The 12809-nt window shown below is 38.0% G+C and overlaps 1 protein-coding gene across 1 annotated transcript in view; it reads left to right on the top strand.

The window, feature by feature from the left end:
* The window catches only part of LOC126260437 (juvenile hormone acid O-methyltransferase-like), a 69551-nt gene extending 57008 nt beyond the window's left edge, over positions 1-12543 (top strand). The window contains exon 4 of the mRNA XM_049957766.1: positions 12359-12543. Within this exon, the coding sequence (XP_049813723.1) occupies positions 12359-12543 (185 nt within the window). The remainder of the gene's footprint in view (positions 1-12358) is intronic.
* Positions 12544-12809: the final 266 nt, after the last annotated feature.

The following is a 12809-nucleotide window of genomic DNA, read 5'->3' as shown; positions in this document are numbered from 1 at the left end:
AGTGTGTAATTCTTCTAAACTAAACTAAGTTTTTCATTTATTTTCTAATTTCTACTTCACTTCACATGGATTTCACTAATTTATTTACCTATCTTAAGTGCCACTCAACATTCCTCCACTCTTCACACGGTAAAAGCACTAACACAAGCAATGAAAACTCTCGACTTAGCCGATTCATCTCTGCTCACATGATCTGCTGGCTATGAAGACAATATTTTGGTACATACAACGAGCTGTAGACCATCGTAGACAATAGGTGGAAAGCCCTGACGGCTGCCTTCTATGTCGAGGGTATTGGAAAATTAGTAAAACGCTACGCAAGTGTCGATCTGATCGGCGACTGTGTAGATAAGTAGCTGGGAGTAGTAGCTAACTGTTGCAAATAACACGTTTTTCATTTTCACAGTGGTCTCCATTTCGCGACCAGTTGGACTTACTTTCCGAATAGCTATCGTATATTGGGTTCATTGAAAGGTTCTATGTATGTGAAAGGTTTCCTGTAATGTTGGGAGTTTCCTGTTCTAATAAATCATTCTAATAATTTCCATATCCTGTTCCACGCCAAATAGTTAATGCAAAGTTTTATTAGGTGTTTATTAAAGGTGGAATGACTGTCCATACTGCCAGCTCATGTGTTTTTTATATGTAGGTTTGAAATTTCTGCGTTTCATTCCAGAAAAATTGATTTGAAATTTCGACACTTTATCTGGTGGACAGCAGCTCCTTGGTAATGGTCTGGTTTACCGACTGGTTCTTGTAAATGCGACTGGAGTGTTTTTCTTGGCCTGTGTACTATGTGTAATCCATGTTTCTTCAGTATAATTGGTATTACCTGCGTTTTGTTTTTGTAAGTTAATGTGTACCTTTTTTCGTCACTTCATGATCGTTCCTGTTCTTTGTTTGTGCATAACATAGTGTCTGTGTTGGTTGTGAAGTTTTGTGGTGCTTATGTCCTAATTATTTTCATTTTTTGTTGTATTTTGATTTGTGGGTGTCTCTTTATCATAGGGTTGTTACATTTATTTTGGCTATGGATCATATTGTTTTTAGTTCTTTGGCATAGTTTTCTCAACTGAACAGGACTTCCAGCCTGTGTATCATGTGTTAAAGAGCTGCTAGTATGTGGTTTTGCAGATAGCTTCATATGGTATATGTATTGGTGTATTTTGCTGTTGGCTTTCTGTATATATCAGGTATTCTGACTGTCTGTTGTGCCCAAGAAGTGTATTTGTTTTCCTTTTTATGTCTGAACTGGATATTCTTATGTACACTGTTCATGTCTTCCTGACAGTCTCTACTGGTTCGTCTACCATACAAATTATATCATCCACAAACATACACCAATTAAGTGTCATTTCTTTCTGATTTTTGTAGCAAATATTGCTTTTTTTATATGGCTGATGCAAATTTCTGCCAATGCTTCAGATGTTGAGGATCCCGCTAGAAGGCTGTCTTTCTGTAGTACTTCTTTTCCAGTATTAAATAATTTTATGATTTGATGACTTTAAGTGTTTTAGTTATTTCTCTAATATTTTATCTCAGTCAGTTCACTTCAACTAATATTGTCTACAATTTCCGTCCGAATAAATCAGCTAAGCTGCATGTGGAATGTGTAAGCTTTTTATTTGTATTTTTCACTGTTCAGTTGTTTATTGCGTAATATTCTCATTATTTCCTGTTCGTCCCTCCCCCCTCGCTCAGTTCACCAAGCAACCATATTTTTGTTTTTTGTTTTGCCATGTAGTATCATGGTGCATTCATAAAATGTGAGATGTCTCATGGAAATTTTCATTTGTGTATTTCCGATTGGCTTCTGAACGTCAGTGATTCCTTTCTTTTTTGAGATGTCTGAGAAAAATGACCGACTTTTGTCTATCAAACTTTTTATTTTTCAAACAACAATGCTGTCCCTTTCAAAATAGTTCCTTTTGCAGCTATACACTGGTGGAATCTTTGTTCCCAGTCCTTATAGCAGCGCTGAAAGGCTTCAACTGGTGGATCTTTCAACATGTCGGACACACTTTTGAATTTTCTCAAGAATCCCAATACGACGTCTTTTTAAGACATTTGCAATTTTGAGAAAAAGAGAAGTCACAACGACACACACAAAGTGAATAGGAGGGCAGTGAAACAACAGGAATGCTTTTGAAGTCAAATATTCAGTGATGGAAGTGGCCGTGTGATATGAGGCGTTGTCATGTTGCAGTATCCACTTTTCTGCAATGTCCAGTTCCACTCGATTCGTGTTTCCCCTGATCGTTTCAAGGACATCTTTGTAAAACCTTTAGTTGACAGTTTGGCCTGAAGGTCTGATCTCATATGAGCACGCAAACGTTCGTCGTTCTCGTTGAAGTTGAAGCTCTCCTGAGCAAGGTTCATCTTCAACGTGTTCTCCGCCTTACAAAAATGATTTGTGCCCGCGAAGAACATGTTCTTGGTAAGGAATGTTCCCAATAGGCCTGTTTCAGCTTTTCAAAGGTCACACTCGTTGATTTCTTAATTCAACAAAAAACTTGACGGCTTAACGTTGCTCTAAATTCCACTGTTCCATTTTCGTAACAACAAAAAGCTAACTTACCTGATGGCACTATAAAAAATCACGTGGTTACTGTGCGGAGTTCAAACTCGGTTTAAACGTCAGGAAGAGATGAAAACATCATTCTATACAACTAGAACAACACAGCTTCGTCAGGTCGCTCACAGTGTTAGCCTCATACACTTAGTATACGATGTATTGTTTGTTGTTCTCCGTGAATATAAAGCAGGTTTTACGTCCTTGACGTTGTTGTTGGTGTGTCAGGAAATATGCCATAGGACAAGATTTCACTTCAGCGATACCCTTTAAAGAGCTGAATTCTTTGGTTTCGTTTGCATATTACTCTTTATTGAATAGTGCTGTTGTGTTCCCTCTGGTGACTGTGATGTTACTGGAATGAATTTTTTCCTTTTAGTTTCTTTGTGGTATCTATCTGAAGTTTACTGCTGTGGTCTTTCTTTGGTATGATTATGATTCTCGTTTCATTCTTCACTATTTTTCGGATTGTACATATATAGGAGTATCTTCTTGTTTCTCTTACTCTCTTAGGATTCTTTCTCTTTCTCCAATCAAATTTTCTTTGTACTGGTAGTCTGTCTCGTTGATGTGGCGGAGCCCTTTTTCTAACAGTCGTTTCTTTCTTAGTTAATTCTTTAATTCCTTTTTTAGAAAGTGTTCGTGTTTTTTCCTGTGATGTTTTCTGTATCATGCTAATCATCAGTTTTAATAATAATAATAATTATCATTATAATAATAATTATCATTATAATAATAATTATAATTATAATTATGATTATAATTATAATTATGATTATAATTATAATTATAATTATGATTATAATTATAATTATAATTATGATTATAATTATAATTATAACTAGAACAAGCACAAATAGAACACGAAGTGACACACATGTTAGATATAGAAGAAAAATTTCAGCTGACATATATAGAATACAAAGACACAAATACAGACATAAGACCATTCTTGCATAGACCACCAAATAACCCACAAGGCGAAACAACAATAAAAACTATCAACACAATCATACACAACAAAATAAATGAAAACACAACTATGGAAGAGTTACAATTACTGGTTTATATAGGAGCACTCACTACACTAAATATACACACTAGACAGAGATCAGAACCAACCAACACACAGAAGAAACCCACAAAACCAGCATGGCAACACAGGCTACAGATCAGAATAGAAAAACTGAGAAAAGACATCGGACAGCTAACACAATTTATAAGAAATGAAATGTCAGAAAAAAGAAAAAGGTTAGGTAAAATCTCACAACAAGAAGCGACAGAGCAATTAGACGAAAAGAAGCAGAAATTACAAGCATTAGCCAAACGACTCAGAAGATACAAAAAAAGTGAAAATAGAAGGAAACAAAACCAAACATTCAACACAAACCAAAAGAAATTTTACCAGACAATAGATAACACACACATTAAAATAAACAATCCACCAAACATAACAGACATGGAACACTTCTGGAGCAACATATGGTCTAACCCGGTACAACATAACAGGCATGCACGGTGGATACAAGCAGAAACAGACACATACAAGATGATACCACAAATGCCTGAAGTGATAATTTTGCAACATGAAGTCACCCAAGCAATTAATTCTACTCACAATTGGAAAGCCGCTGGAAATGATAAAATAGCAAATTTCTGGTTAAAGAAGTTCACCTCAACACATTCACATCTAACTAAATTATTTAACAGTTACATTGCAGACACATTCCCTGATACACTTACACATGGAATAACTTATCTGAAACCTAAAGATCAAGCAGACACAGCGAACCCAGCTAAATATCGCCCCATAACATGCCTACCAACAATATACAAAATATTAACTTCAATCATTAAACAGAAATTAATGACACATAAAACACAGAACAAAATTATAAATGAAGAACAAAAAGGCTGTTGCAAAGGAGCACGAGGATGTAAAGAGCAACTGATAATAGATGCAGAGGTGACATATCAAGCTAAAACTAAACAAAGGTCGCTACACTACGCATTCATTGATTACCAAAAAGCTTTTGATAGTGTACCCCACTCATGGTTACTACAAATATTGGAAATATACAAAGTAGATCCTAAATTGATACAGTTCCTAAACATAGTAATGAAAAATTGGAAAACCACACTTAATATCCAAACAAATTCAAATAATATCACATCACAGCCAATACAGATTAAGCGTGGAATATACCAAGGAGACTCATTAAGTCCTCTCTGGTTCTGCCTTGCTCTGAACCCACTATCGAACATGCTAAATAATACAAATTATGGATACAATATTACTGGAACATACCCACACAAAATCACACATTTGCTATACATGGATGATCTAAAACTACTGGCAGCAACAAATCAACAACTCAACCAATTACTAAAGATAACAGAAGTATTCAGCAATGATATAAGTATGGCGTTTGGAACAGACAAATGTAAGAAAAATAGCATAGTCAAGGGAAAACACACTAAACAAGAACATTACATATTGGATAACCACAGCGACTGCATAGAAGCGATGGAAAAAACGGATGCCTATAAATATCTAGGATACAGACAAAAAATAGGAATAGATAATACAAATATTAAAGAACTAAAAGAAAAATATAGACAAAGACTAACAAAAATACTGAAAACAGAATTGACAGCAAGAAACAAGACCAAAGCTATAAATACTTACGCCATACCAATATTGACCTACTCATTTGGAGTAGTGAAATGGAGTAACACAGACCTAGAAGCACTCAATACACTTACACGATCACAATGCCATAAATATAGAATACATCACATACATTCAGCAACAGAAAGATTCACATTAAGCAGAAAGGAAGGAGGAAGGGGATTTATCGATATAAAAAACCTACATTATGGACAGGTAGACAATTTAAGAAAATTCTTTATAGAACGAGCAGAAACTAGCAAAATTCACAAAGCAATCACTCATATAAATACATCGGCTACACCACTACAATTTCATAACCACCTCTACAACCCGTTAGACCACATAACATCAACAGATACGAAGAAAGTAAATTGGAAAAAGAAAACACTACATGGCAAGCACCCGTATCATCTAACACAGCCACACATCGATCAAGACGCATCCAACACATGGCTAAGAAAAGGCAATATATACAGTGAGACAGAAGGATTCATGATTGCAATACAGGATCAAACAATAAACACCAGGTATTACAGCAAGCATATTATTAAAGATCCCAATACCACAACAGATAAATGCAGACTTTGTAAAAAACAAATAGAAACAGTAGATCACATCACAAGCGGATGTACAATACTAGCAAATACAGAATACCCCAGAAGACATGACAATGTCGCAAAAATAATACATCAACAGCTTGCCTTACAACATAAACTTTTAAAACAACAAGTTCCTACATACAAGTATGCACCACAAAATGTACTGGAGAATGATGAATACAAATTATACTGGAACAGAACCATTATAACAGATAAAACAACGCGACATAACAAACCTGACATCATACTCACCAATAAAAAGAAGAAATTAACACAACTAATCGAAATATCCATACCCAATACAACAAATATACAAAAGAAAACAGGAGAAAAAATTGAAAAATACATCCAACTGGCTGAGGAAGTCAAAGACATGTGGCATCAGGATAAAGTTGACATCATACCAATTATACTATCAACTACAGGAGTCTTACCACACAATATCCACCAGTACATCAATGCAATAGAGCTACATCCAAACGTATATATACAACTACAGAAATCAGTAATTATTGATACATGTTCAATTACCCGAAAGTTCCTAAATGCAATATAACACATACCATACAGTTAAAAGGAAGTGACGCCTGATCAAGGTCCGCGTCACTTTTCATTTTTAACCAGACTTAACGTCTGAGAAAGTAAAGAATAATAATAATAAATGCAAATAATGTCACACACATTCTTGGCATCGAGCAATTTAATTTCGCTTTTTAAGAAAGTTTCTTCTGCGAACTTCTTCCTTGCTGCTATGAAGGAACTGTTGAGGCCTTACACTGAGTAACTTGGAATTAAATTTTACGTTTTACTGAACCTGACATGCTTGAAAGGTTTTATATCTTGAAAGCAAAATGTCTGACATGGTTGTAATATCTTAATTTTTATGTTTTTCGTAGTTCTTCTTTTTCTACATTCTTTGACATGGGGTCCATCAGTGGAACTAAATGAAAGGCTGTTTTATGTCACGTACTTTTCTCTCCATATTTAGAAGCATGTTCAGTGGGATTTAATAGATCTGTTTATATAATAAATTTGTCATGTAATGTTCCATACAAATTACTTCACAATAAGAATACAAAAGTCTTGTAAAAAGCAGTGCTGTTTGTGTACGTTTCGCGTATGTATGTATGTATGTATGTATGTATGTATGGTTGTCCAAAGGAAATATCATGCTTATAAGCGAATTAAAAACAACCTTTCCATTGACAACCTACTCCTAAAGGAATACATTCGATATCTAGTCGTCAGAATATTCTGCTCTAACTTGCTTTGGAGATGGACATTGTTGGCTAAGTATCCTGCTACAATGAAACAAATATATACTGTTAAATTATTTTCAAACAGAAAAATGCAAGAACGTATACAGTATGTTAAATCCCACTCTTACGCTGGCATTGAAGTCGGTAGAACATACGCGATTTTTCTCAAAATCGTGCCCCTGTTTATTGTTTATCAGACGGACACACTAAACTGGTAGACATCGATAAGCCCCCTGAAACAGAAGGCCCCTACCCTGACGGGCACTGACAGCATAGACCTCAGAGCAGAAGCAAGTGGAGCTCAACACGTCTACTGTGACAGTTTCCGTATCTGCCGAGCCATGTATATCACCGATTAATGCTGCAAGAATAAGTCACTCTGCAGCGTCGATCTGCTTGGTGCTTTTTGCTGCCGTGCAGAGGATGTCCGTTTCGTACCTATAAATTGTACACACAGTGGAGGTAAGAGACAGTCTGCAAACTCCTAGAGCTGAACTACTTTTAGTATGACACAGATCACGACCCAAGATTTCTGTTTCTTCATAAGCCAGGAACAGAAAGTCAACTCGTGTATTCGTTCGTGAGAAAGCAATTCAGAGTGCCGCAAACTCCACGGAGAAGCAAAGAATCGTCACTGTGCTTACAGAGAAACTACTTACCTCTCTCTTAGTGGCGAAATGGGCGCTTTGGAAATTCTGACTCTTCACAGTTGCTCGTGTGAGCGAAGTATCTAAGTTGCTCCTTGCGCGACGTGTCCCCATTAGACACCCGCAGGACCCCTATGCCAGTTTCCAGCGAGGCTTGTGTGCTCTCTCTACAATGAAACCCTGCGTCCATTACAAAAGCAGTGCCTCCCACTACACGGGTCATAAATCTGCCAGTCAGTCGCCTGCAGCTCATACTCCGTGCAGAACACTGTTCCAGAACCTTGTAAAACTCCTCCCACGACTGAGAACTTTAGCAATCAAATTCATTACTCTGCTTTTTGGTGTGAAATGTGGCTCGCCACCTCTTGTGAGATGATTTGCGAAATGCTAACTCGTGTCTGCCCGTCGTAACCGCCGCGCATTCCTTCATACTCAAAGGATCCCCCCCTCCCCTCCCCTCCCCTCCCCCCCCCTCCCCAGCCCTTGTAAGATGCTCTCCACCCCCGGCTTCCAGCAACTGGCTGTTCCCACAGATATTTTTTAAGGACAGAAGTGCGTCCAGAATAAGGTCATCGGGCCCACCGTAGGGAGTCCGCCTGCTGGCTATAAAGTTGTTGCCCCATCTCTGTTCTCTTTAGAATAATAAAACGTCACTCTCAGAGAAAAACACGTTTTCTATTTTACACTCCTTGTTGCATATCGCTGCTTTCACAGGAAAGCCTAATGACCACGGCACCGTGCGGTCAGCGTCCAGCTCGAATCTCAGGCATGCAACACTAGAGACAAATATCAGTACGTGGTGTTACCCAGTATCAACCAAAGAAACGCTCAATTACCCAATCGCCCATAGACAGTCACTATCCCATATCGAATAAAATATGCAAACAAAAGGGTATACTACATGTATGAAGGAAAAATACTGTCGCCTTACAAACTAATATTGTAAGAAACTACTTTTTGGAGTACGACGTTTGCAATATTAAATTACTATGTTGTTCTACTTACAAATTTGTGATTTTATGAAAACAGCTTTGCTGAATACCTAACAAAGCTCTCGCCTGAAGCTTCTAACAATAAATACGGTGTGAAAATTATTAGAATGATCAACTGCAATACAAAAGTTCTAACATTACAGGAGATTTTTTCACATACAAAGAACCCTTGCAATGAACAAGGAAATAGTGACCAAATCAACAACTAATCATCATATTGGTTACTAAGACAATAACGGAAATGTCAAACATAACCAGAATAAATAACAACTTAATGTCTACTTCACCTGCCATCGCCTACACATTAAAAAACGCTGAAGTGCACTGACAGTGTCGGTGGCTCTCGTGTGTTTGCAAACGTTGGAAATTCGTTGACGTTGGTTGTGCCCAATCAGTTAACTGTATACAGCAGTCTAAGGGAATCGCTGAATCTGATTTTTCGCTAGAAGATAAAAATTGATTACATTTGTTTTCGATATGGAGAACGTCAGAATAACTTTCACTGATCTGGTTGTTATGAATTCTAAGTTTGCCCACTGATTTTTCATTTTCCTTTAGTGACTGGAAAATCAAGACTAACCTGTAACGTAAACAGCCGCTTAGGGTAGATTCAAATGTGACAACTTGGTTGTGAGTTGACGAAACCAACGAATCTCAACCTGAAAATTTTACTGTAATGGATTCGTGTTGTTGTTGTCTTCAGTCCTGAGACTGGTTTGATGCAGCTCTCCATGCTACCCTATCCTGTGCAAGGTTCTTCACCTCCCAGTACTTACTGCAACATACATCCTTCTGAATCTGCTTAGTGTATTCATCTCTTGGTCTCCCTCTACGATTTTTACCCTCCATGCTGCCGTCCAATGCTAAATTTGTGATTCCTTGATGCCTCAGAACATGTCCTACCAATCGGTCCCTCCTTGTCAAGTTGTGCCACAAACTCTTCTCCCCAATTCTATTCAATACCTCATTAGTTATGTGATCTACCCATCTAATCTTCAGCATTTTTCTGTAACACCACATTTCGAAAGCTTCTATTCTCTTCTTGTCCAAACTATTTATCGTCCATGTTTCACTTCCATACATGACTACACTCCATACAAATACTTCCATAAACGACTTCCTGACACTTAAATCTATACTCGATGTTAACAAATTTCTCCTCTCCAGAAACGCTTTTCTTGCCATTGCCAGTCTACATTTTATATCTTCTCTACTTCGAACATCATCAGTTATTTTGCTCCCCAAATAGCAAAACTCCTTTACTGCTTTAAGTGTCTCATTTCCTAATCTAATTCCCTCAGCATCACCCGACTGAATTCGACTACATTCCATTATCCTCGTTTTGCTTTTGTTGATTTTCATCTTATATCATCCTCTCAAGACACTGTCAATTCCGTTCAACTGCTCTTCCAAGTCCTTTGCTGTATCTGAAAGAATTACAATGTCATCGGCGAACCTCAAAGTTTTTATTTATTCTCCATGGATTTTAATACCTACTCCGAATTTTTCTTTTGTTTCCTTTACTGCTTGCTCAATATACAGATTGAATAACATCGGGGAACGGCTACAGCCCTGTCTCATTCCCTTCCCAACCACTCCTTCCCTTTCATGCCCCTCGACTGTTGTAACTGCCATCTGGTTTCTGTACAAATAGTAAATAGCCTTTCGTTTCCTGTATTTTACCCCTGCCACCTTCAGAATTTGAAAGATAGTATTCTAGTCAACATTGTCAAAACCTTTCTCCAATGCTATTTTGTCTAAAACTGAGATGGTGGACTGTCTCTAAGTCTACAAATGCTAGAAACGTAGGTTTGCCTTTCCTTAATCTTTCTTCTAAGATAAGTCGTAAGGTCAGTATTGCCTCACGTGTTCCAATATTTCTACGGAATCCAAATTGATCTTCGCCGAGGTCGGCTTCTACCAGTTTTTCCATTCGTCTGCAAAGAATTCGCGTTAGTATTTTGCAGCCGTGACTTATTAAACTGATAGTTCGGTAATTTTCACATCTGTCAACGCCTGCTTTCTTTGGGATTAGAATTATTATATTCTTCTTGAAGTCTGAGGGTATTTCGCCTGTCTCATACATCTTGCTCACCAGATGGTAGTTTTGTCAGGACTGGCTCTCCCAAGGCCGTCAGTAGTTCCAATGGAATGTTGTCTACTCCGGGGGCCTTGTTTCGACTCAGGTCTTTCAGTGCTCTGTCAAACACTTCACGCAGTATCGTATCTCCCATTTCATCTTCATCTACGTTCTCTTCCATTTCCATAATATGGTCCTCAAGTACATCGCCCTTGTATAGACCCTCTATATACTTCTTCCACCTTTCTGCTTTACATTCTTTGCTTAGAACTGGGTTTCCATCTGAGCTCTTGATATTCATACAAGTGGTTCTCTTTTCTCCAAAGGTCTCTTTAATTTTCCTGTAGGCAGTATCTATCTTACCCCTAGTGAGATAAGCCTCTACATCCTTACATTTGTCCTCCAGCCATCCCTGTTTAGCCATTTTGCACTTCCTGTCGATCTCATTTTTGAGACGTTTGTATTCCTTTTTGCCTGCTTCATTTACTACATTTTTATATTTTCTCCTTTCATCGATTAAAATCAATATTTCTTCTGTTACCCAAGGATTTCTATTAGCCCTCGTCTTTTTACCTACTTGATCCTCTGCTGCTTTCACTACTTCATCCCTCAGAGCTACCCATTCTTCTACTGTATTTCTTTCCCCTAATCCTGTCAATTGTTCCCTTATGCTCTCCCTGAAACTCTGTACACCCTCTGGTTTAGTCAGTTTATCCAGGTCCCATCTCCTTCAATTTCCACCTTTTTGCAGTTTCTTCATTTTCGTGTGCAGCAACCCGTAATGTAACCTACTATATCTTATTTCCGATTTTAAAGAAAATCCGACGGTGTGGTTAAATTACAGTCTTCTAAAACAAAATACTAATAATCTTTATTAACGAACCATACGAAATTACGAAAGAGATGTCAATGGCTTTCTGCATCGCAATCATGATTCGTTTTCAATTCCCGTGATAGAATTTACAAACGAACAGCAGCATGCAGCGGAAAAGCTGCGGACATCGTAAGTGCACTTTTACCTAAACAACTTTATTGTAGATTCCCTCTACAAAGTACAGTGGCACCAACAGGATAAAACATAAAAACCCATATCAAATTATATTCATACACCTCACCACAACAAGCGAACGAAAATCACACAGTGACAGTTGGCAACACACACAGCCTACAGCGTGAAAGTTAAGTATTAAACTGAAATGTTTGGAAATGGTTAGCATTTCTGCATAGAAAGCAAAGGACCCAGGTCCGTGGCACAAATTTTAATTCATGTCTTCAACTTCCATCATTATCGTAGATAAAGATGAAACTTAAATGTCTCGGGGAAAATTTAACAAGTCTTCCATTTATTTGTACAGACGGATCACATCTCAAAGAACGTTTGAAATAAAGTTTAGAAGGCTAAAGCGGCCTGTAATTCTTGATCTGCTGTTTCCAAACTGTTTAGAGAACGCTGAATTCAGTGTGTAAAGAAGAGTGGGTGGTTATTTCAGAGACATTGAGCAAAGACTTCAATGCTTGCCCTTCTTTTTTCACAGAAACGCTGGCGGCGATGAACCCTTTCCTCACCTGCATCTCTAGGGACGTGAGAGCGACCTTCCAACGGGATTGTGAAGAGGCGGCGTTCAAGGGTGGCGCCGCGATTGCTCGGAAGCTCAGTAAGAGCAGGACAATGTACACGCTAACATACAACGCCCTAGTCGCACACGCACTCAAAACGTGAAGTGTCCACTCGATTCCAAGCTGTTCCCAGGTGAAGGCATGCACATGCGGGCGTCTATCTCAGAACTGCTGAGGAAGTCACTAACAATCGTACCTCAAGTTAAACGCATGCATAAAAATGTCGATACAAGTAGATGCATGATTTGCTTAAACAGTAATGGGCTAGTAGGTAATGTTGGCAGTTTTTTGTGGGCATTGCAATGGCGAACATGTGTCTACTGCTACGTAACTAATGTAACATATTTTAAGTCGGAGCATGCGGTGGAT

Source organism: Schistocerca nitens, chromosome 5, assembly GCF_023898315.1.
Source record: "Schistocerca nitens isolate TAMUIC-IGC-003100 chromosome 5, iqSchNite1.1, whole genome shotgun sequence".
Classification (NCBI taxonomy): domain Eukaryota; kingdom Metazoa; phylum Arthropoda; class Insecta; order Orthoptera; family Acrididae; genus Schistocerca; species Schistocerca nitens.
The sequence above is the reverse complement of the archived record's forward strand: the minus strand, read 5'-3'. Positions and strand labels throughout refer to the sequence as shown.